General features: G+C 33.8%; 1 protein-coding gene across 1 annotated transcript; it reads left to right on the top strand.

Annotated features, from left to right (window-relative positions):
• Positions 1-609: 609 nt before the first annotated feature.
• Positions 610-22363, top strand: LOC138306032 (von Willebrand factor A domain-containing protein 7-like). The gene is made up of 20 exons (XM_069246363.1): positions 610-1292; positions 4710-4832; positions 8117-8305; positions 8667-8745; positions 9943-10025; positions 10244-10429; positions 11249-11473; positions 11710-11829; positions 12304-12468; positions 12863-13002; positions 13299-13458; positions 14356-14429; positions 15119-15272; positions 15812-15981; positions 16457-16568; positions 17010-17208; positions 17758-17827; positions 18729-18913; positions 19443-19599; positions 19995-22363. Exons 1-20 carry the CDS (start codon positions 1070-1072, stop codon positions 20229-20231), a joined length of 3051 nt encoding a protein of 1016 aa, XP_069102464.1. The 5' UTR covers positions 610-1069; the 3' UTR covers positions 20232-22363.
• Positions 22364-23784: the final 1421 nt, after the last annotated feature.

The raw sequence follows: 23784 nt of genomic DNA, 5'->3' as shown, positions 1-23784 counted from the left end.
CAATAACTAGGAATAGGAAAATTCATAAAAAATAGAAATTTTCAAGAGTTGAAAATTGAAACCTCTTTTAATAATAACTAGAAATTGAAATACTTATTTTCAATAATTGGAAATTAAAACCTATATTCATAATAATTTTAAAAAAATCAATAACTGTAAATTGACACCTCTATTAATAATAATTAGAAATCGAAACCTCTATTCTCAATAACTCGAGTTGAATCCAATATTTCCAATCACTCGAAATTAAATATCTATTCCAAGTAACCCGAAACTGAAACATCTATCACATTTGTAATTAATAACTGAAAATAGAAACAAACTTCTATCCCCAATCCCTAACCTGTACAAATGGACCCATTCCTATAATCAATACATTCTTTCCGTCGTTTTTTTCTTTGGAGTGGTTGTCCAGTAGCCATAGGTCAGAGGGAGATCGATAAGGGTTTTAACCAATGGACGACACAAGGAAGTCCCGACTACTGGATGTGTTATCATCTTCTGTGTTGACAAAGGTATTCACCTTTCAATACGATACACTTTATGTTAGATTTAATTGAAAAGGGGCACCTGTATATATCCCTAGTCTTTTATCTCTGAGGTTATACACTTTTTCTTTTGTATAAATCATAAAATGTAATGATTTAATTTGTTCACTGCAGTTAAATGTTCTATCGGTTAGGAATCATGAGATAAGATAACACTCACGTTATAAACATCATGTACATTCCATAATAACCTCAGTTAAAGCAGATCAAAAGAGACATCATTAGGTTACAAGGCAGCTCTTTGAATATAAAGAATATCAATAATCCACCGAGCTGTTATGTGGTTTACTGAAACTTTGAGGTTATCATATTTACACAAACAAACGGGAGTTTATTCATTTCGTAAATAACATGCTGAAACAGAGGATTCGTTGCGACAGACGTGGGGAGTGACACATACTTGAGATTGTGACATTCTCCCTGGGAATATTTCAGCAGGACATCATCCTTGGTTATACCTTAGCTAACGGACTAAATGGAAATTAGATAATCACTCATCAGGACCACTACACTACCCCAACATGGTGAAATTTCTATTGTTTTGTTTCTGGTCAATTCTAACTTCTAGGACACTGGCGTTTAAGCCGACCGTCGGTCAAGGAGATGACCCCTCTATGTATACTCATGAGAGCATCACCCTGGACGGAGTGGACAGCGCGGCTGCTGAATATCTTACATCAACTGGACAGGTTAACACCTCAACAGCAACTGCCAGAGATGTTGTCAAGGGTTACTTCGGATCTGGTCTGTATTTATCACTGATCATTACATTTATTATATTTTTTTATTTCTTCAAGTGTTAATGCAGATAATAAATTAGAATACATTCAAATACGAGGATAAAAACAAGATGATTTTACATGACGTAAATGTAATACAATGTGATATATTAGTATAAATATATTGAATGTTACACATAGTACAACATAAACATATAGATTAGATATTGGTATCAGGTACCTTGATTTGGATTGATATATAACCGATTTGTTACATATTGACCCCATTGTCTTCGCCACAAATTAGTACACAATTGTAATCAACTACCAACTACATATATAAAGACCGGTATCAGTTAGTATATATTGATTATAATGTAATATAGAACATGTAAAACAAAGATAAAAAAAACCGTGTTTTATCATTAAAACATACAGTGACGGAATACAACATTGTTGATGCATATCGTGGCTATCTATTTAGGAAATTATAATTTATTCATATTTACATTACCTTTTTAATGAGATTGATTTATTGAAATGTGGAATTATTTAGAGGAAATTCAAACAGGTCTGAGGGTTTTAATTTTCACGATCATTCATTAAAACGTGGTGGTCCTGAATGGAATCACACTGGACATTAATATTAACATAAATATATTTGGACTTTGTTTAGAAACGTTACTTAACAGAATAAATGTAATAATCTATAACAGAATTCGTTTGTATGCGATAAATAAATGTATTTTTGTATAGATAGAAAATAGTTATCAACCATACGTGTATTCATCCAATTTTCTTTACAACCAAATATTAAGATTAAAGTAAGACATAAACCCGACTAAACAACATTATTACATGGTGCGGATGATATAATATAAGTACATGTATATGCTTTTAAACCAATTTGAAATCAATAATTTTTTTTTTTAGATTTTTTTTTTATTTATTTTATATAAAAATAACAAAAATACAAAATAGCTAATTCATAAATAATTTGAAAACAAAAATTGTTTATCGAGAGAAAAAAAATTGAGTGGAAAGCCAGCTTCGATTATAAGCTTATCTTGTATACACTATGTGTTGCATTCTGAATTGAAAACTATTTACATAGGCTGTGATTTGGTGCCGCGTTTATAATGTCTCATTACTGTATTACGTCCTTCTCCGGCTCTGTAAATGAACGTTAATGATATTTATGTCTACCTGATAACAAACAATTTACTTATCTTTATTTTCTTTTAGATTTGATTAGCATTATGATATAATTCGTTTACAAGGACCGTGTATGTAAAAATACTAAGCCAAGTTCTATAGCTTTCGATAACAAATGTACTAGACCCCGTGATAACTAAAAAAACGTTTCAACGTTGATTGGTTTTGCATTTATAATGACCAACAATATGTCAAAGTCAATATGCTTATCTTTTTTTCAAAGTCAAACTAAGGACGACTACTCACGAAATGAAATGCACGTGTATGTTGAAATTATATTTTTCATATTTGAAAAGTTTAAAACAAATGTCTGGTTTATAGTGCGGCAACATTTTTCTAAAGTGATCGTGCTTAGAAACAACGACAAGCATTGTATTTAACAATTGATATGTTATCATTCCAATGACCCCCTCATGACCTTATCGGTAATGTTACGACCTGCTTAAATAGTTATCTGTGATTGTCAACATCATTTAGATACGCTTTATCATTTCCTAGATAAACATCATTGTTATATTGTAACCGAAGTACCCACGCTATGATTTCAAAATGTTTCTTAGGATATGTAGTGTCCTCCGGGTTTTAATTTTATTAATTTCATTTTTTTATATTTGTAAATGTCCATGTATCGATTCTGAATATTATTGTGTTATAATACATGATTTGTAAAGTTATCTTTTGCCAGTACATTTGTTTTTATGATTCGATATAATAAATATTATAACCGGGAAAAAACATCGATTTTGTACAGGTGACAATTGATAATTTACTGATTTGTGATTCTCACTGTATTGGGAACAACCAACTAAATGAAAAAAGACCTTCGAAATGTATATATGAAGATTGAGCCGAGGATAAAATTTTAACCCGGCTGCCCTTGGCTGGCTATTTATTAATTTCAAAGGTAAAAATGTTTTCTGACAGGTAATTATTCCTAGATAACTTTAATAAAGAAAATGTTTGTGTTATTGAGGGTTCGGTTCGTTGGTAATGAGTATAAATTGCAGGACACAAAACGAAGAATTCAAGTGGAATTTGCTTTTCTCTTGTATTGTATTTCTTTCTCATATATCAAACATATGTGGCACATTACATAGAAATAAAATGAAAGTTCACTCGTATTGGTAATCCAATATGTAGACACCGAATTAGTTGTCCGTAGATGGCGATCCACCTTATAAAAGTTCCGAATTTGAATAATGTTCACACACACAGTTCACTATCTGGTAATCCAAGAAATATCCGTAGTGACCGCCTTGAAGGTTGGGGTTCCAACTGATGTTCATAAAATGACCACTGTCCGATAGGTAAACCCGGATGTAATCAAGATCAATAGCATAAAGATATTATCACAATTAAACGACTTGAAAATATATCGACAGTTTGATATGAAATATATCTACTTAAGCTTATCAATGACACCATTGCCTCAAGGAAGGTTATAAACACTTTGACATGTGAATACTATATGTAATTGTCGGTCACTCCACAAAAATAAGACCACAATGCCTTAGGGTAGATTTTAAACTTGTCAACACATCTATAGGTAAAATATACAATTATATAACAACATCTCAAAATTTCTCTATGACATAACCATGATATGCATTTGGAAATTCAGATTGAAATTTAGGTTCCACATATCAATTTTGATAATGAATAGTTAAAAACATTACAATTTCATGTTTATGTAGTGCGCCTGATTTCAACATGGCTACCTTTGTTGAGGTTTCAGCTGAAGGATCCAAATTTGTTTCTCTATCTAGTGTTATATGAGAACCTATACTTTAATTATAGAACACAATAGCTAACTAACATCCCTTTGTTTTAATAATACATTAGAAAACTTTAACAAAAATTAACACTGTGGTGTATGTATAATTATTTAGTTGGCTGTTTTCTATACATCTCCTGAGAAAGGGTAATCCAAATTTTCTTTCGTAGCTAATACATTTCGCGATTTTTTTTCAAAGCGATTTTGCAAAGATTAAAACTCGCGAATTTAGAAATTGAATGGATATTCATATCAGTATAAGTGATGTAGATTTACATTCACATATATCATATTTTGCAAATTTACTAGGATCGCATAATTCACGTGCGAAAGAAAGTTTTATATTTTGTGAAAAATCAGCATCACCATACAGTCAGATTAATATACAGATATATATATATATATGTCGGATTATGTATGTATCAATAATGTAGAGATTGACAAACATTCCAGACACGAACGGTTACCAAGACTACCAGGCGCGCTCTAAAGAATTTGCTGCAGCCGTGATGAGAGTATATCGGACATACCGTAATGATCCCGATTACACTGTTAACTCGGAGAGGATAGCAGAAGGTGCGTACATATGTCAAATCAAACCAGCTGATGAACGTAATTATAAAACATTATATTTTTATATCTTGTCTATTTTGTACAAAATCATATCATTTATTTAGAAAGATGCACAATTACATCATCTTTATTATACTATCAATTGATTATATTACTTTATATTTAAAATATTATTAATAACTGTTTTTATATTTATAACTGTTTTATTATTGCTAAAAGCAATTGATTATATTACTTTATATTTAAAATATTATTTATAACTGTTTTATTATTGCTAAAACAAATAGAATATATTACTTCATATGTATAATAATTCATTAGATTTGTAGCATTGACGCATTGTAGCATGACGGGTTTCACGATACCTAATTATAAGCTTACATATATCTGTATTGCATTTAACACATATTTTGTAATTTGTACCATTGTAATACAGAAATCTTGACGGTTTTTAATTTGTAATCGTAAATTTATATTCAGGTCAAATTTGAGAGCTATTAAAATTTAAACAAACCCCGCGTCTTAATTTTCCTTGTGTCACAAACATTTACGTAGAATTAAAACAAATTAGATGTTATAGGTCTATGCATGTGACAAAATTATAACCTTTCTGTATGATAGGCAAAATATGCCAAAAATACCAGAGATGTAAGATGAAGATTTCTACATGAACGTACAGTACTACAAGTCGTACATTACACGTGTTTGTATCTGCAAACTTGAACTGCATGCTGAGTAGATTTTATATATAGATCATGAGTTGCCTGACCTTCCCGAATTCATATTGTCGATAATGAAAACTAAGCCGGGTACTAATTGATAATGAAAATAACACCAGTGATTATTTAATCAACTTAAAATATATAATAATTGTTTATGTTTGTGCTGTCTGGGCAAAAATAAGTTCTACTAGCAGAGACAGTCTAACTTCTTTATTCGTATGCGCACATACACAAACCCCACTAGGTAAATATAGCCTGACAGGAGGCTGGAACAGGGGGTGAAATCTGCAAACAGAATAAATGAGATTACTATACATAGACACTATCTATCATTCCAGACATCTAATACAATATAGATATTAAGATATGAGACAGTAAATCATAAAATTTACCTGTATGCAAACTTCACTTACAACTATTAACAGCATATTGCATTTCACAAGCGCCTGTGCTAACAAGGTGTGAATAACGGAACCACTTATAATATAAAATTATGACTAGTTTATAGCAATTCTACAACTAATAACCATAAGGATATAGAATTATGTATTATTGAACACAACTTATTACGTAACTTTCTTAGTTAACCATATTTAATGGTATTGTAAACAAACAGACGACACTGATTGACATTTGGCGGGACGGACCCAAGCCGATCCCAAAAATTACCAATTTACGGCATAAAATGAGTCGACATATCAATGTAACATAAAAACTAGTATTACAGATACTTCATACATTCATTTTATACACTTACTCTTTTGGGGGCCTACCCATTATGGTAAAATTGACTTTTTAGCGTGACTGAGACGCTTCCACATGATACTGTCATGGACGCATGGGAACTTGAAAAGTGAAACTAAAACCCGGAGTCAACCGGAGTCTAAATTCCGGAATTATAATTGTCAGACCAAAAAATCCGGACGAAGACCGTAACATGTTGACATATCATCGGTCCTCGCTGATACATGTATACATTTGAAGGCCCCGTCCAGCTGCGGCACAAACACCAAATTGTAACATCCAAACCCACGTGCCCTTCAAGTCATATTTGGCCCCGTCCATCTTGTAAACGAGCCATTCAATGAGAAAACGTTTTTCCGGCGCGGAGCACTTGTCTTTGATCATGTACTATTGATACTTGTCGTAATTGTATTACACTTTTGGCGTTCACAGATAGGGTTCAACGGCAATAAAATATTTTCTTTCATTCCTACGGGTGTAATACTGGCTGGTCTAGGGCAATACACTCATGCCGCCTGAGGCTGTATTGCATGGCTACCTATGCAATAAAGCCTCGTGACGTCACGGCATCAACAAAATTTCTATTTCCTCGGTAAAATTTTTACATTTTTTTTCACAAACTTAACTGGTTTTACAATAAAAGATGCAAACAACGGAATTTTTGTTGAAAATATCACGCAATTTTCATGTATGAAAAATTGACTTTCAGCCGTGGATTTCTTCGAATTTATTTCAAAATGGCGGGATATTATAGCTGTAAATTTGCAATAAAACGTCGAGGTATCCAAGAAAAATACTCTTTCATAAGCGGATATGAAGAATAGAGATATTATACCCTCGGGATCACAAAATGTTGCAAAACCCTCGGCAAGCCTCTGGTTTTACTACATTTTGTGACCCTCGGGTAGAATATCCCTATCCTTTATATCCACATATGAAAGAGTCTTATAATTTTGATTCGTTGGAATGAAAAATACGACACATATAAAACTTTAAAGGAGTTCGATCATTTTATATGCTACGAGCCTTTAGGTATATGACATACAAATTATTAAACGAGTTAAAATTCATATTAATATTTTGTACCTAGCTACGAGTGTGTAAGATTATAGTTATCACATAGCCTTTATCAATGAAACTTTAAGTAAAACGTTTAATTACGTCTGTACATATCAGCGGCAATCCGGCTCAAATGTGTCGTTTTCGTATACCGAGACAATCATACGACGTCGTATACTGGATATTACGTAATAGTTACCCGTGACGTTGCAATAGTGTTATTTTTAAAAGTATCAAACTGTCTTCCTGTGGAATACATGGTCTATATAGATGCCAGAGCTTTGCATACAATCTTCATATTGCGCACATCTACATAGACCACATATTGCATATAAAGATGGTTTGGTATTTCTTATTTACATTATTAACTCATTCATATCTGGGGTCTGCATTAACATTGTTTATATTACACGAGGAGCCCGATTATAAACGATAATGTTAGTCACAAGATGGAACAGCCATTTTGACAGTGAACAGTTAACATTACCGTGTCAACATTAGTGACGTCATAACGGTTCACTTTGCCTTGATTAGTTACTATAGTAGTAGTAACAAATAAAATATGATACGATGTTTATGCCATTGACGTATATTATGGCTGAATAGGTCAGTTACGTAATAAATCAAATATCAAAACGACACAATATGCGCTTGGCAACTCAAAAGTAACGTCTTTCAAATCAACAAAATCACAATAGAGATTGAGTATCAGCCCATACTCTATCAACTCTAACACATGATGCTGTTTTTATTCTTTTACAGCTGATGACCTTGTCCAGGCTACTCGACTAGAAATAGACTCCATCCTATCTCAGGGGCCACTTGATGATTCTGCTATGAATCCGCTGATAGACAAAGTAGGGAAGTGTTTGATGGTCATACAGTCCTTCTACAGTAACACCAACTGGGTGGAGATGATGGTCAACGGTAAAGAGTCCTTCCTAAACTTCGGTAAGTTAACCATATGTAAACCTTAGTGTCTTCGGCTTGGTTATTACCAGGAACAGGCCGATGATTCCCATAAATCAGTCAACCATTTGTAACCCGTTATCGTTTCATTTGGTAGAAAAATAAACGAATATGGATCTGCCATGTAGACAAGGATATCTCAACTCTCGTGAAACATATTGACCGCCAACTCTAGGCAAGTGTCGGATTGACCAGCCAAAATCGTTCACTCGGGTTGAGATATGTCTGCCCTTCTGATAGACCCATATAAGATTATAATAATATAGTACATTTACATATGTAAAATCAATATTCAAAGTAAATTCATATCAAAACATGTTTTTTATTGTTTTTCTTCCAAAAGGTACACTGAATGCTTTCAACGTGATAGTGGCGACCTCAGGAACAGTGACATGTCGTAACTGTGACGATAGCTTACCAAAGTATGTGCTAGTTTACAAGGACTTTTCAAATATCTGTTATTTAGGGCGAATTATATCTCAATGAACGAGACAGAACAATGGTCTAATTATTGATGATTAATCTCCTATACCTATCTTTATAACCTTCTAACATCAGTGAAGGACACAGGGCTGTTAGGCACTTACTTCGTTATGACGTCATCAAGATTGCCGCCATCTCGATATTCAAAAGTAGACAAATGAGGTATCTAAAATGACCACAATAGACAAACAATATACATATCAGGACCAAAAAATCCAAAATATGTAGTGTTTTCTTACTAAAAGTTGCTTTTATTAGCGAGAGATTATATTTCTTTGTCCCATTTCCGGTCAAGTTGATGTTCAAGACTCCGCATATAAAGTTTCATCTTTGTTTAGAGAACCCGGTCTGAATTACAAGATAAAAAAGAAATCATGAAGTCTGAATGTAACCATATCCGGAGAAGTCTGAAAACAGCATATACAATTACGATATGTTTGAATCTGAAAGAGATCCCACATCCCTGAACCTGTTGTTCCTGATATGAACTCTGATCATGGATGGGTTGTCAATGCAGTCTCGATCTGGCTTTCGACTACAGATTCGGACTGCAAGTACAAAAAGCACGCACAATAAATAACTATAAGTATTAGAAATGAACGAGATTGGAAAATAAACAGAACATCTTTCAAAGGTCTAAAATATTGAAACGTAGGATTAGGTTACTCCTATGTTGTGTTATTTTGAGACCTAATCTACAAAATTGAGGTGTATAACTTTATTTCTATATATTTTTGTTGAATAGGTGTCTAACTTCTAACGTCGTCGAGTGAGAGGAAAAGCACACAAATTCACTACACATATTTGGCTGTAAAATGTCTATATTGTATTTGTTGTTCTATTGTGGTCATTTTGATACCTCATTTGTCTACTTCGGTTGAAAAATGTTAATGTTATGACTATTTTTCAATTTTTAGTGAAATTCGAGATGGCGGCCATCTTGATGACGTCATAACCGGAAGTTCATCCCAACTTATGCAATGTTAACATTTGGATTTGTGATCAGTGGGTCATAAGGGTTCAGAAAAATATTGGTTCGGAGGTTTGGGGGGGTGCATGTGGGACCCTCCTAGCCCATGGCCTATGTAAAATGTATTGTGTCGGCAGTAATTTGTGATACTGATGTATACTTTCAGTGGCTGTAGTAACAACCTGTTGGTCCACGATCGACTGACCAGTGGCTATCTGTATGGTCAGTTACACTATCAGAAACCGACAGGTAAATATCTAAATAAACATATTCAAACATTCCCAAATAATGTATCACAATGAATCAATTGTTGATGTAAAATAAAGATCAAAAGTATAATAAATAGGCCAATAAGGACAAATTGGTCATTATATTGTATACTCGTTCACTAAGCAATCTTTAGTGTTGGCAAAAGACAATATTATATTGAGAGTTGAATTCTACGATTATTTTTACAACATGTGTAGCAAACCCTTTCGCTGTTGAGGGTAAATGCAGTCACGGTGGAGTGAATGACGCGGGGAGGAACACAGCAGCAACTGGAGGGATAAACAAGGAAACTCCGGATTGGAACTGGTCTCCGCATGCGCACCTCCACAACATTTCCGGTCAGACAGCTGTGAAAGCAACCGCAGCATTCTTCATGGACCCAGGTATTGCTTTTATGATGCCAATTACATGTACACGAAGAGCGTACATGTTTTAAGTAGATATACATTTTATATAAACATCGGATATCAGATATACCTTTCTGTTTATGTGACATGCATTGTATGTCATTTAACATAAAGGTTAAATACCATCATAAGAGTTTTGTTCTTTGATAAAAAATACTATATTGTAGCATTTGATTTATTTATCAATGACTTCGCATGCTGTACAATAACGGTATACTCTTAAGAATGCCTCAACATTAGTAACATTCATTAGTACAAGCGGAAATATATATAGAGAGATTGACAACTCCGCCATTAACACGATCGGTACATGCACCTCTTTATTTAGTGTTTAAATATCCTCTTAAATAGAAAGACTTTGATATGTACAAAGGATAAGTAATTTTCAGATGGTTTGAGTACGATTTTGGAAAGAAAAAAATATTTTAACTTATATACTAATAAAACGAAATGCACTTCCGGTTATAAATGTCTGATTTTCGAAACACCATTTAAAATTGGTCATTTTCATCCTTTCAAAAATCATATTAAATCATATTAATCGGGACAATTGGTTATATAACCATGATATATGGTTTAAACTTTGTATTATATTTCATATTATATATTAAATATCATGTTTAACATGATACACATGAAAGTAGTTAGCCAATTGAAAATGCCTTTAAATCTTAGGTCCCTCTGCCGTCAACAAAGACAAAGGGGTTTTAAATCTCTATGTATATATGTTTCTGGTACAAACTGTGTGTTCTTAACTTTGATAATTTGAAACGTAATACCGCCCCCTGTTTAAAGCGGCTGGGATCCTGAGGGGTGTAGATCAAGCAGTGATGACGGCCATATTTAAGATAAAGAAGAAGGTGTCACATGTACCGGCGATGGGTTTCGTGATAGATGTGACGGGTTCTATGGCCAATGATATCAGGTCTGTCAAGGAGACACTGATCAAAACGCTGAACACCGTCATAGGCACACCGAACCAACCAACCAAATACGTACTGTCCACATTCAGTGACCCAGGTAGGACTCCACATTTATATCACCCCCTCCCATTAGATGATCTACATAACTGCTTCATATCAGATAACATCCAATCACCGCTCATTATTATGTGTTCGACCTTCCTGTAAAAGTGAAACATGGATAATGTGAAGTATATGTTCCGATTTCCAAAGAATACCCATATAACCACGTTTGTCACACAACAAATGTTTTCAAATAAAATATGTTTCATTACGACTCGTGATACATTACAGCAAACCTGACAACCGTTGCCACGACAACAGATGGCAATGAGATGATTCGGTGGATAGAGAGGCTGACGGTAGATGGCGGTGGCGACTGTCCCGAGTTCGCAATATCTGGAGTCCTAGCTGGTCAGATTGTCTTCCTTAAATGTTCTGCATTTATTGATCGTATTGTTTTATGTTCTTAATTTTCATTTTTAACCATACCAATAATTCATTTCAAAATAATTAATTTTCTCTTTTGTTTCTGGCTTTCTGATTGGCCTATTCATTTTTTTCATACCACGATTCTACACGGATTCACGCAGTTTGCAAACAATATTTCTTTCATACCCCGATGAAATTAAAAAAATAGTGACTTCAATGCTTAATTGAAAGATCGTATGCTATCATGCTGTATCATCATCTGGAATATGATAAAAGAACATTATATAACTTTATACGTAATGTTCTACAGATTAACGTCACATTGATTGTTATAAATTTACTTCCAATTGTAGAAGTGAAATTATTTATAATTCCACTGGCGATACTTTTATGACATTGACTAAATGATTAAATGGTAAATATTCAGAATTATAACGGGATTGTAATACCTTGTAGCTGTACGAGCCTCCGACCCGTTCGCCGTGGTCTATGTCGCTACTGATGCCGATGCCAAAGACGACAATATGACCAGTGTAGCGATACAGGAGGCTAATGCCAAGAATATCACACTCAAGTTTATCCTCACTGGTAACTGCTCGGGATCTGCTTGGCGACGGAGAGGTTAGACAAGTTTACATTTTAATTTTCGAATGTCCTTTTTTGTTATCCAGGTGAGATTTGATTTGTATTTCATATCTAAAACTGTATATTCAAAGCAGAGAATAACCCTGTCGACATAATCGGATTCAAATCAATGAGATTAACATAAACAAATTACAACAAGGTCGTACGTATCGTGAACGTGAAGAGACTTGGGGGTTGGGGCGGTTTTATTATTTACATATTCTTTTTCTGTCCTATTTTACTGCAATCGAGCTATATAGATAGTATTTTTTGGCATACCATTGTATATGTGAATTCATCTTCATTTTTAATGTCTAAAACAAGTCATGTATTACCATTTGTCATATGCATGAATTATCCTAATCATAATTGTTTTATATACCAATTATAGATGTACACTTTGATGCAAACGATGACAGCCACCATAGATCGGTACGGTCTGTGTTTGACGATCTTGCTCACAGTACAGGGGGAGATGTTTACAATGTCGCCCATAGCGAGGTTACAGCCACACTGGACCATGTACTGGAGGTTAGTATTCATATCGATATTACAATAACAACCATAGTGAGGTTACACCAAGCCTTGACCATGTGCTGCAGGTTAGTATTCATAACGATATTACAATATCGACCATAGCCAGATTACAATCACTTTGGACCATGTACTGTACTGCAATGCTTCGCGACGGCGGTAGTCAGAGTGATTGACAAAACATGGGAACAAATAATTTTCTCATTTATTTAAATGCTGTTATGCCGATAAGGCAATTAAATTCACGTTAATGTTATTATTTCTATGAAATGAATTACTTTTGTTATGTACAGAAAGATTTCCCTTCGTCTGAAGCTATTATCGACTACTTTGTCCTGGCTACATCAGACCCCGATACAGTAAATGTAACTGTGGACAGTGAGGCAGCCGTTCTTGTCATCACCATCAAAGGACCCTACAGTTTGGCACATGCGTCACTAGCACTTCCGAACGGTAAACAATACATTTATTGTATTTTCAGACTTGTCCATAAAGAAAATCTAAAGCTAAAAAATCCAAAAAGCAAGTGACCTATATTATTGAATGATTTATTGAACAAATATTATCTCTTCAGATGTTTAATGAAGTTTTTAGACAAGTAATCTGGAAAACCTTATAATTCAAAGACTAATGCTTCGGTCACAATCCCTTCCGATTTGGCTTAGGATGTACTCCTGGCATGATTTTGAGCCATTTTAGCCCGGTTCCCGGCCGGACACCAGACATGGCCGGCCGGTGGCCGGGGCTCTCAAGCAGCATCGGGAAGGTGCCCGAAGAGTTTTAACTCGAAGTTAAAATCTCTCCGGTGTCCCGTAGATTTCCATAACCGGCTACATATCCTTCACACATCGTTTAAGTATCGTGCGATATCCGGTCGGGAATCGAGTGGCAATCACACCGCCCGACATTCGCCCGGGCCCTATGCAACTATTGTTCTTTATCCGTAAGATATCCGTACGGTGTCCGGAAAATAGGCCGGTTATCGCCCGGACATCTCATGATAATCAGCCGATTAGCATGAGATGTTCGATCGGTATTCACTGCTTCGTTTTCCCCAACACAATTCTCTTTGGAAGCAGACGCCGTACGATTACCGCACGGCCTCCTTTTTATGTAAATGATGTGTGACACATTTTTACCGGTATTGTCCGATGTCGGGATAATGGCCAAAACCAGCGGTGTACTCACTATTACCCCCTATGCCCGGATATCGGCCGATTATTGTGACCCAAGCATTAATTTTGCTTGATTAACAAACGTTTTCTGCACTAAGTATATTGTTAAAAGTTAATTATGTGTGTTAATACAATGATATCCATTTATACACATAATTTATGCTTATTGTTCCAGGAACTGCCGAATCCTTCTCGTCCAAACAGGCTACCCAGTATTACTCCAGCCATACAATCACCATGTCAATCCAGGTAGTATCATCTATAATAACCTTCTTTTATACCTTTTAAAAAATGTTATATCATCTATAAAAAGCTGCTTTATACAAATACAATGCAATTATAACCGTGAATGGGTTACAAGTACTATACATATTACGTACGTACGGTGGCTTGGAAAGGACATGAAAAAAAAATATTACGTGTGAACGCAATAGTAAACCTGACAATTAATTGTCAATTACTTAGTGTCATACCCAATAAATTATTGCGCTCGAATGCAATAACTTTTTATTTGTCATGCCGTTGCCAAGCCACCGTAAATACGAGATCGATGTAGAGGAATTCGAACTTGACTGAACATATACTGGATAACCAACTCTTAGCATATTACCACCTGTGTTTGAGTTATTTCCCTTTATATCGTTTCAGAATGAAATAACAAATATGAGGAACGCAATACTTAAACGAATATCATTCACATTGTTAGGTTCATATCATGTTACATAACATATGTAATCAATTATATATAGATATTTAATATTGGAAGTTTGAAAATTAATTAGAAGTTTATCAAAATAATTAATTGACATCACAGGTTGTTTTGTGTATAGCATGATGGCCAGACAATACCCTGGGATAGTTAACCCAAATAGACCGTAATAATATCATAAAACATTATAAATCTGGCTGAGATGTTACCATTATAAATCTGATCACAGAGTCCTGCCCGGGGTATATGGAAGCTAACCAGACGTGTCAGCTCGTTGTGGACGGTCAATGTTACGGCGTCCACTTATCTCGACATCGACAGCCAGCTGAAAGAGACAGATACGTTCGGGATATCTTACGTAGTGGACCGTAACCCAATTGTCGGTATGCATAGTTTCATAAGAATTATTCTTAGTTTAATGATTATAAATTTGTCTTAAATTAAATGTACAGGATGACATAGTTTTGTAACTGTTTATGAGAACACAAATAAATGACCTAGAAATTGTCCGTTTGATTAAGTAAAATTCATTACTTATCTCATCCACAGATGAAAAGATAATGTTACACTGTGCTTTCTTATTATAAAATTGGAATGTAATAAATACACAGGAGGCTTTATAATATACTTTTGATTTAAACAATGTTATATATATATTTTAAAAGGAATAGATGGCCTTATAGCTGTAGGGCACATATGCATTACTGTTGGAATCTAATGCTTGTACTTCAGTCACAGATGTTTTCAGAGCAAACCAAATTTTGAAATGCCATTTATATGCAGGTGTCATATATACTGAGGTATTTTATATACAGGTGTTTATTTATACTAAGGTTTTATACACACGTTTCCTTTATATAAAGGTGAACTATATATACGGAGTACCATGTCTGATCTCGTGTTTTGCACTCGCTATCCCCAGGTAAAAACTACACTCTACAAGTGCTCGTCTCCAATCTGAACTCGTCCTCGTCTTCCTTCCGCCTCCATCTCCTTGACGACCAGGGAGCAGACCTATATAGTCATCCTGTGGATTTGGTGTTCAGTCCATCCAAGATAACTGGGTATATGCCGATAGTTACACCAAATAAAGTAAGAATAATGTGCAACTTAATTTTTAAAACAATTGGTTAATTATGAAATTGGTACTATAATCGGTGCACTATTTTTAGTACTTGGGGTGATCGGATGGTGCAGTTGTTAAACAACTCACCTTTCAACTTACCGGCCGTTAATCGATGCGCGACACAGCCCAATCACGTTGGTTTCTTTTGGCCACTTCGGTTTCCTCCCATTCTAATACCCCTCGTGCGCGCTTGATTCCGGGTCATCCAAGTTAATTTACAGTGATAAAAATATTATATCGACTATGCATATGTTACGATATTATTTCGTAATAATAAATAATAGCTAACAATAACATACTGCAACATGATATAACTTGTGTTCACGTATACTACCACAAATGTCAATTAAGAACTCATTGGAAAATATGAAAACATATTAAATACCATTTAATGTATTACACATGTACAAAATTCATTGACGATAAATGTTTCCTTTTTAGGACTTCTATGTACAGTTAAGCGGTGTCGATCCGAATGGTTTCCAGTTTAAGAGGATGTCAAGAAAATTAACCAAACCTGTGGGTGTAGATCTGTTTGTACCGCCGATATTAGGTGAGTTGTGTCGAAGGTACTTATATGATATATGTATGCTATATCGACTATAATAGGAAAATTGAGTTAATTTTACAAATGCTTAAAGAAGTTGAATCTGACTGAAATCAATATTATTTTGTTGGTAAAAAACTATGTACAAGTTTTTGATGAGACAAAAGATTGTCTTAAACTTAAACAAACGCTGAAGTGAAAGTGTTTTCAGCAAAAGGTAATTCTGCTGCTTTCCATACATATATTTGAAACAAGCATAAGACATGCGTATTCATTAGTATTGTATGATAAACTTGCCACAGTAAGGTATTAAATGAATGCCATTTTGAGTCAAAATATATGTCGTGACATATACTGTACACACATTGCAGTATACAATTTCTTCCAAACATTGTGATCGTCTTCGTGCATATATAAAAAAACGAAATATATTTGTTTGTTTTGTAGGGAATCTCGATATTAATGTAAACCATAATATAACCTATACATTAAGTAACCTTGGTAGTACTGATCAGACATACACAGTTAGTATTACTGATGACAAAGGGAGGGTCCAAAGTCCAACATCTCAACAACAGACAGTGCCGGCCGGGAACTCTACCACCGGGTACTTCCAGATAGCCAGTCCGACAGAACTGGAGGCGGTGTAAGTGGAAAAGAACCAAGAGTCGTAATATTTGTATCCGTCAAATCACTGTAATAAATGACATATTATAAACAATACAAGATGACAAAATTAAATATCTAAGGAAAACGCCTGTTACAACATAAACCCCATCATACTTCGCATGGCGTCGTTATGATAAAAATAATATATCAATATTAAAGGTAATGTTGCGAATTCTACGTATAATTATGGTATGCAAGGTTACATAATGCAGGCAAGAGGAAAGCGTTGCATTGGCTAGGAAATAATTTTCCTGAATAATAAATAAATGTTCCTGATATTGAGAACAGAAGTGGTCCCTCATCTTGAAAGAAATAAAACATCGTAGATATTTTTGTAATGATATTTACAATGAATTTGAGGATAATTCTATTGTACCATTTCATTTCCTTGTAATATTTAAATATCTTCAATACCTATAAATAATTTAACCTATGCACTAACATTGTAGTATGAAAATACAAAGATAGCTGAAATGAAAGACCTATCAGTGATTTTACTATTGTAATCATGACGTTTTGTTTTCAGAACCTACACCATCAGTGTTAAGCTGTCGGGGACAACGTCTGTCTTACAGAGCAGTAGAAACTCGGTAATGGTAAGTATTACACGAAAGTTGTTGATATGTCACTGATTACATGAGATCTACTGGTGTCTTGTAATTCTATATGGATCATACTGTAAACCAACTTTCTTGTGATTGACTTTCGCTATGAAGGTTAAGTCGCGAATGTTTATCTCCTCAGACTGTTATTTACTTTCATAATATTAAAATATAGTTTCAATTATATGTAGATTTTAAATCTATGACAATAAATCTCAGTAGACTTGATTTGAATCTGTATTATTGAAAATTAAAAGCCGTGTAAGGGATTTGTATACAGAAATAAACTGTAAAATAGAGAAATATAAAATAGGTTTAACATATCACAGAGTAACCTCCATTGTAGGAAGGGTATCAATTGTGACGTCAATATTTTAATAATGGAACTCACGTCGATTTCTCGGCTGAAATCTTGACGTTACACTCGCTAATAGATGGCGTCACAATCAACATCACCCGCAATGGTAGATAACTCTGTAATGTGCAAACACCGTGTAAGTCTGTATTTTGGTAAGGAATTTTCTTTACCATAATGTATATTCGACGTACCCAGTTATGGCATCTTACAAATAAAAAACGTATCCACCGTTTATACGTTGATCAATATCAGTAGAACGTCTATTGTTTGTCAAATCATTTTTTTCTTAATTGATAATAGGAATTATCAAGGTTATTACATCATTTTAACTCATTTCATATTTAACAAAAAATAATTCAACATTTAGGCAGGCGTTTATAGTTTTTGTTGTTGGTGTAAGCATTCAACTGGTTCCAATGTTGATATAAATGATGTCTTTGCTTAACTGTACTAAATTATAGAGATAGTGTTACACGTTAACACGATTTTACCTATTTATCTTCAATAGGGTAAGGCTCGATATTCTCTTTCCTTCAGTTTGCCGGAGCTGTGTGTTCATCGCAAGTGACCCAGAAGTGTAGACAGTCCTATACTGGGAGTAATTGTACTCTGTACACGTGGTCAGCCACATCAGTCTTCTCATTCGATGTATCAACTTACGTAAACGTAACAAATGTATCAGTAGCCATAGACCCGACGAACGGGAAGCGGTTACATGTCACGTAATTATTGTATAACTTCTAAAGAAACAATACAGTGAAACAGATTTTCACACTTAGTCACAAAATGAATTAATTTATATTTTAATATTACATACAACCATTGCTAAATATACAATGTACGTTATGAAAAAGGAACATATATAGGCGAACTCCGCACTATTGTTAACAATTTATCTTGTAATTAATTATCATATAGTTATTTGTTTAAATATACTTGATGTGTATGCTGTACTGGTTCGCCAAAGGCAACGAACATTTATCTGTATTTTCTGACTGTCCTTTCTCCTTGTAAGACGAGAAATCTATGAAATCTGACTAAATATTCCCCATATAAACTGAAAACTAAACATAACAAACAACTTAGTTGGGCCTATTTTCCATTACGTTCTATTTTTTCTGGGATATTTGTAGATATATATAAATGTACTATAATGATAAATCTAACTATGCGTTTTGCCATTCTATTAACTTATTATAAATCGAGGTTTGCGATGAGAAATTTAAGCATTTATCTTATTTGGCCTTGCAGCGGGACCTGTTGTCAGAAAGACTTTACCGTGAATGCCAAGCCGTCTGCCGGAAGTGGATGTGTGACGTCAGACGGTGTGGTGGCGGCAGACAACGAGGAAGTGGCAGCGATACCGTTTGTAGTCACAGATGCCGGTTCATCAGGAATACAAACAAATGTAAGTGTTTGTTTGATAACGAAGTAAATAATTTATAGTAAATAATACTAAAGCGCTTCAATATCATCGGCCATTTATATAGCCTTTATAAATCGTCATTTGATTATAAATGATACAAATGATTAAAATTAAAAAATAGATAATAATAGTTTGAGCATAATAAAAAGCAATTGATTAACCCCTGACATGAAAGTTTGTGATTAAAATCAAAATAATTTGATATGGAAAATGGAGTGAGTGCCCTTCAGTGAAAGGGAAATACATGTATACTGTAATTTACATGTTTCATTGAAAATTTGTGAATGCAATCACAGCAAGCTAAAGCTTAGTTTTTAATACACACTTAGGACAAATTTTGGCTGTCAACCTTAATTAAATATTTCTATTTTCCACAGACCAGTGGGCCTCACAGAACCTCCGTCCCGGTCCCGGAAACAAAGTCTAACACTGGCCTTATTGTCGGACTAGTCATTGGGTGTTCGGTCGGTGTTGTTGCCATGGTTACCGGTGTCATAACGTATAAAGTTTACAAAGGGAAGAGAAATCAAGTAAAAATGTTTAAAACAGAATATCCAGCTCGCCAGGAAATGGTCGTCAAACCCCAGTTCGATCATAGAAGTTTAGAGTTGTAAAGAGTGATATTGTTTTATACGTTTGTGATGATATGTAGTGTATATGGGAACAGAAATTCACATTGATGTTATCGGCTGTACATGCAACCTAAAAGATGCTCCACTGCTGACAGAGGATAAAAGATACTCACCATTTGGTGTATAATCATACAAATGTATGTCTGAATAACACTGATAATAATATAAATTAACTTGTTTTGCTTTCGGTGGATGCGATATCAGCAATGTATTCCATATTAAGGGCATACAGTGCCATGAATTTTATTTTTTAATATTTTATCTTGAAACAAAATAGGAAGCTCATATGTTTCAATGGCGGTACTGATGTATCTTTTATAACTGAATAAAATATCTAATTCGTTTAGTACTGTTTTACATAGAGAAAAATACCAGTTGTAAGTGGTGTAGCATCTTTAAGGATATTGTGCTTCATCAGTTTTAGTAGTAACTTTTTATTACATTTCTCACCTGCAACTTATTCTATATTTTTTTCGCAAAGACGAAGTATTTTTATAGTTTCTATTTTTATGTAAGGAAGAGTAAGGTGCGACACTTTCGGGATAAAAAGGGAGACAATATAACCGGACACCCTTTTTGATTTAGCCACTATATCGTACCGTCCAGTATTGTTTTAATTATCACATAATCTAGACTATATTAACTGAATGTTGGAATAATAAAAACATGGTATTGTTGCTGTATTGGCGGACAGCTGCTAGAGGAACATTATGCTACATGCAAGTATAATCATAAAATGGATTCATTAGTGTACCTATACGTGTGTGATCTAATCGGTGTCTTCCCACTCAGGTATTCCTATAATAACATTTTGCGAGGAACAATAGAGAAGAGTAGGGGCTAATTACAGGTAAAATATAGCCTGCTTTAGAAAATGACCTACCTGTATTAACGTGTGCTACAAATTAGTTTTGATAATCTTATGCTGTTTTTTAATAATAAAAATTAAAATAAAAAAAAACTTATATCCATATAAATCTTTTATACACAAAACTTGCATGTACACTTTCACATTTTTTCCACATCAAAATGACAATCTAACAATCATTTTAATTTGTAGGTCTACATCTTATTTGATATCCTGGGCATTATAGATATAAAATAGTTTAAAAAGTTAACAAATATAGTTTTTTTTTCAAAACTGATTTATAATAGTACTTTTTATAGTACGTAATTAAGTTCTTCTGTGATCTTGTATATAGGCTTTTATCATATATGTAAATGTTATTCAGACTCAAAATAATAATTTCGATGCCGAACTCGCTATAGGGAACAAGCAACTAAATGGGGAAAAATCTTCGAAATGGCTCTTGTGTATACAAGGCCAGGAAAAAATTTTAACCTGACCGCTGATTGGCTGGCTAATTATGAATTTCAAAATGTAAAAAATGTTTTCTGACAGGTAATTAGGATAACCATGATATGAATTTAGAAATTCAGATTGAGATTCAGGTTCAAAATATCAATTTTGATAATGAATAGGCAAAAAACAGAATATCATCATTTTTAGTGCAAAGTGCGCCTGATTTCAATATAGCTAATCTGGTTGGAGTTAGAGCTGAAGGACCCATTTTTTTTCTATCTAGTGTTATATGAGAGCCTAGACTTTAATTATAAAACACGATAGCTAACGAATATTCCTTTGTTTGAATAATACATTGCAAAACTTTAACAAACTTAAATACTGTGGCCTATGTAAAATTATTTAGTTGGTTGTTCTCTATATAAAAAATGTTTTGATTTTAATTAATGACATTACATGTATATTCAATTAAATTATAGTTGTACAGTCTTTGATGGAAAGTCACGTAATTCGGGCTAACGTAAAAAGTAGGCTATAGTCACGATGTGAGGTCTTGTGTATAGGTGCACAGATATATACAAATTTAGAATGTAGATATAGAACGTTAATTTAGTGCTAACCATGTTCTATTTTATATATGTATGTTTGTATTCTAATTATGCTCAAAACAAGATATTACATGTCTTTTTATAACGATATTAATTAAAGTGCAGTAAAATAAACGACAATGAGTAAGTGATTTTACTACAATATACATGTCTACTGTGGAGCTTACATGATATTTAAGTTAAATAAACAAATCTTAAATGGATCAATCCGAATTTGCGTCCATTCAGTGAAAAAGAGAAATGTTTTAAATTATGTATTCTTCAACACATTTTGATCGAGCATGGACATTTAGACGTCAACTGAAACAGAAGAATACAGATTCCATTTTTAAGTTCAAACAATTTAAATATTGACGTGGAAATAGTTTTTATATGTTTTGTTGCATACGAATCATGCAGTATGAAACTATGTTCAGAAAGCAGGTCAAAATGTAATCTAGTATTATCTTGGAATTGGTTGATATCACCGCATATGATCGTTATTAACGAATTACATAACTAGGATGTATTACCTAATTGAAACCCAATTTATAAGTTTTCATAAACGTGGGGTTTCCAGCAATGGTAAGTCCTGTAGGGGTCGGCCGGAGTTTTTTTACCCATTTGTCCAAAGCTATACATTTAACACAAATTAATCTGCGAGTCACTTCCCTAATTAACTAATTATATAACTAAATGTATTAAATAAAGATGAAAATTTTCACAAAATAGGTAAATTGAATGATTGATCTTAATAAAAATAGTAAAGTTTATACTAAACACACCGCCGATCATATATATTTCGAAGCATTTTGTGAAAACATAACATCAACTGTTCGTGAACTAAAATATTTTGAATATTTGACATCTGTAAATGGCGCTTGAATTTAAACTTATTTTATTGCTAAAAACAAACAAAAAACAGGATTGATCACAGGTTATTACAACCTATAAAAGCCCTCTCCCTCTATAGTCATGAAGTTTAAAGATGTTTCATCACATGGTTAGGAAGAGACTACAATAAAGTATTGCATGTTTGAGGATAGTAAGAATAGAACATGTTCATACTCAAAATCCGTCTCATTTTCATCTCCATTGATAAATTAAAACAGCGACGTCATGCTTTACGTATATAACATCTAAAGAAAAATATATCTAATCAACAATGTTAGGTTCAGTCTTCTCAAATACTAAATATATAAAAATCTTGCCTTTGTTCATGTTTAGACTTATTTTATACATATGACTGGATAGGATATTGGTAACACAGAGGTCATTTTGAAACACCACCTTTTTCTGTTTTATCATTGACAATGTATTTCGAAATCCAATGATAAATTACATGCAATGATCAGGTAACCCGTCTATAGCACTGTTACACACAGCATTGCCAGGGTGTATTAATGAGTCCAAGGCATCTGAGATTGTTTTGTTGACAGATCAATAACCCTAACCCATGTTTATAACCACATGTTAACCCGTATGTTTATAACTACCTGTTGGCTCTCATGGTATAGGCTTGTGAACGGTGAATGTGTTAATGTTGTTATTATGTGGTTTCAGAGGAGAATAAAACCATGCATATGCATTTATAACGCAAGGATTACCTAAAGAGTATACAAGGGATTACACTTATCAGCCAATA

The sequence above is a fragment of the Argopecten irradians genome, chromosome 13 (genome assembly GCF_041381155.1).
Source record: "Argopecten irradians isolate NY chromosome 13, Ai_NY, whole genome shotgun sequence".
NCBI classification, from domain to species: domain Eukaryota; kingdom Metazoa; phylum Mollusca; class Bivalvia; order Pectinida; family Pectinidae; genus Argopecten; species Argopecten irradians.
Note: the sequence above shows the minus strand (reverse complement) of the source record. Positions and strands in the feature narration are given on the sequence as shown.

Bases quoted from the DNA above. Each gene is read 5' to 3' on its own strand.
- LOC138306032 (XM_069246363.1), top strand. From the start codon at position 1,070: ATGGTGAAATTTCTATTGTTTTGTTTCTGGTCAATTCTAACTTCTAGG. The intron at 10,430-11,248 runs GTATTGCTTTTA...CCCTGTTTAAAG, and splicing joins AGCATTCTTCATGGACCCAG to CGGCTGGGATCCTGAGGGGT. The intron at 15,982-16,456 runs GTAAGAATAATG...TTTCCTTTTTAG, and splicing joins CGATAGTTACACCAAATAAA to GACTTCTATGTACAGTTAAG.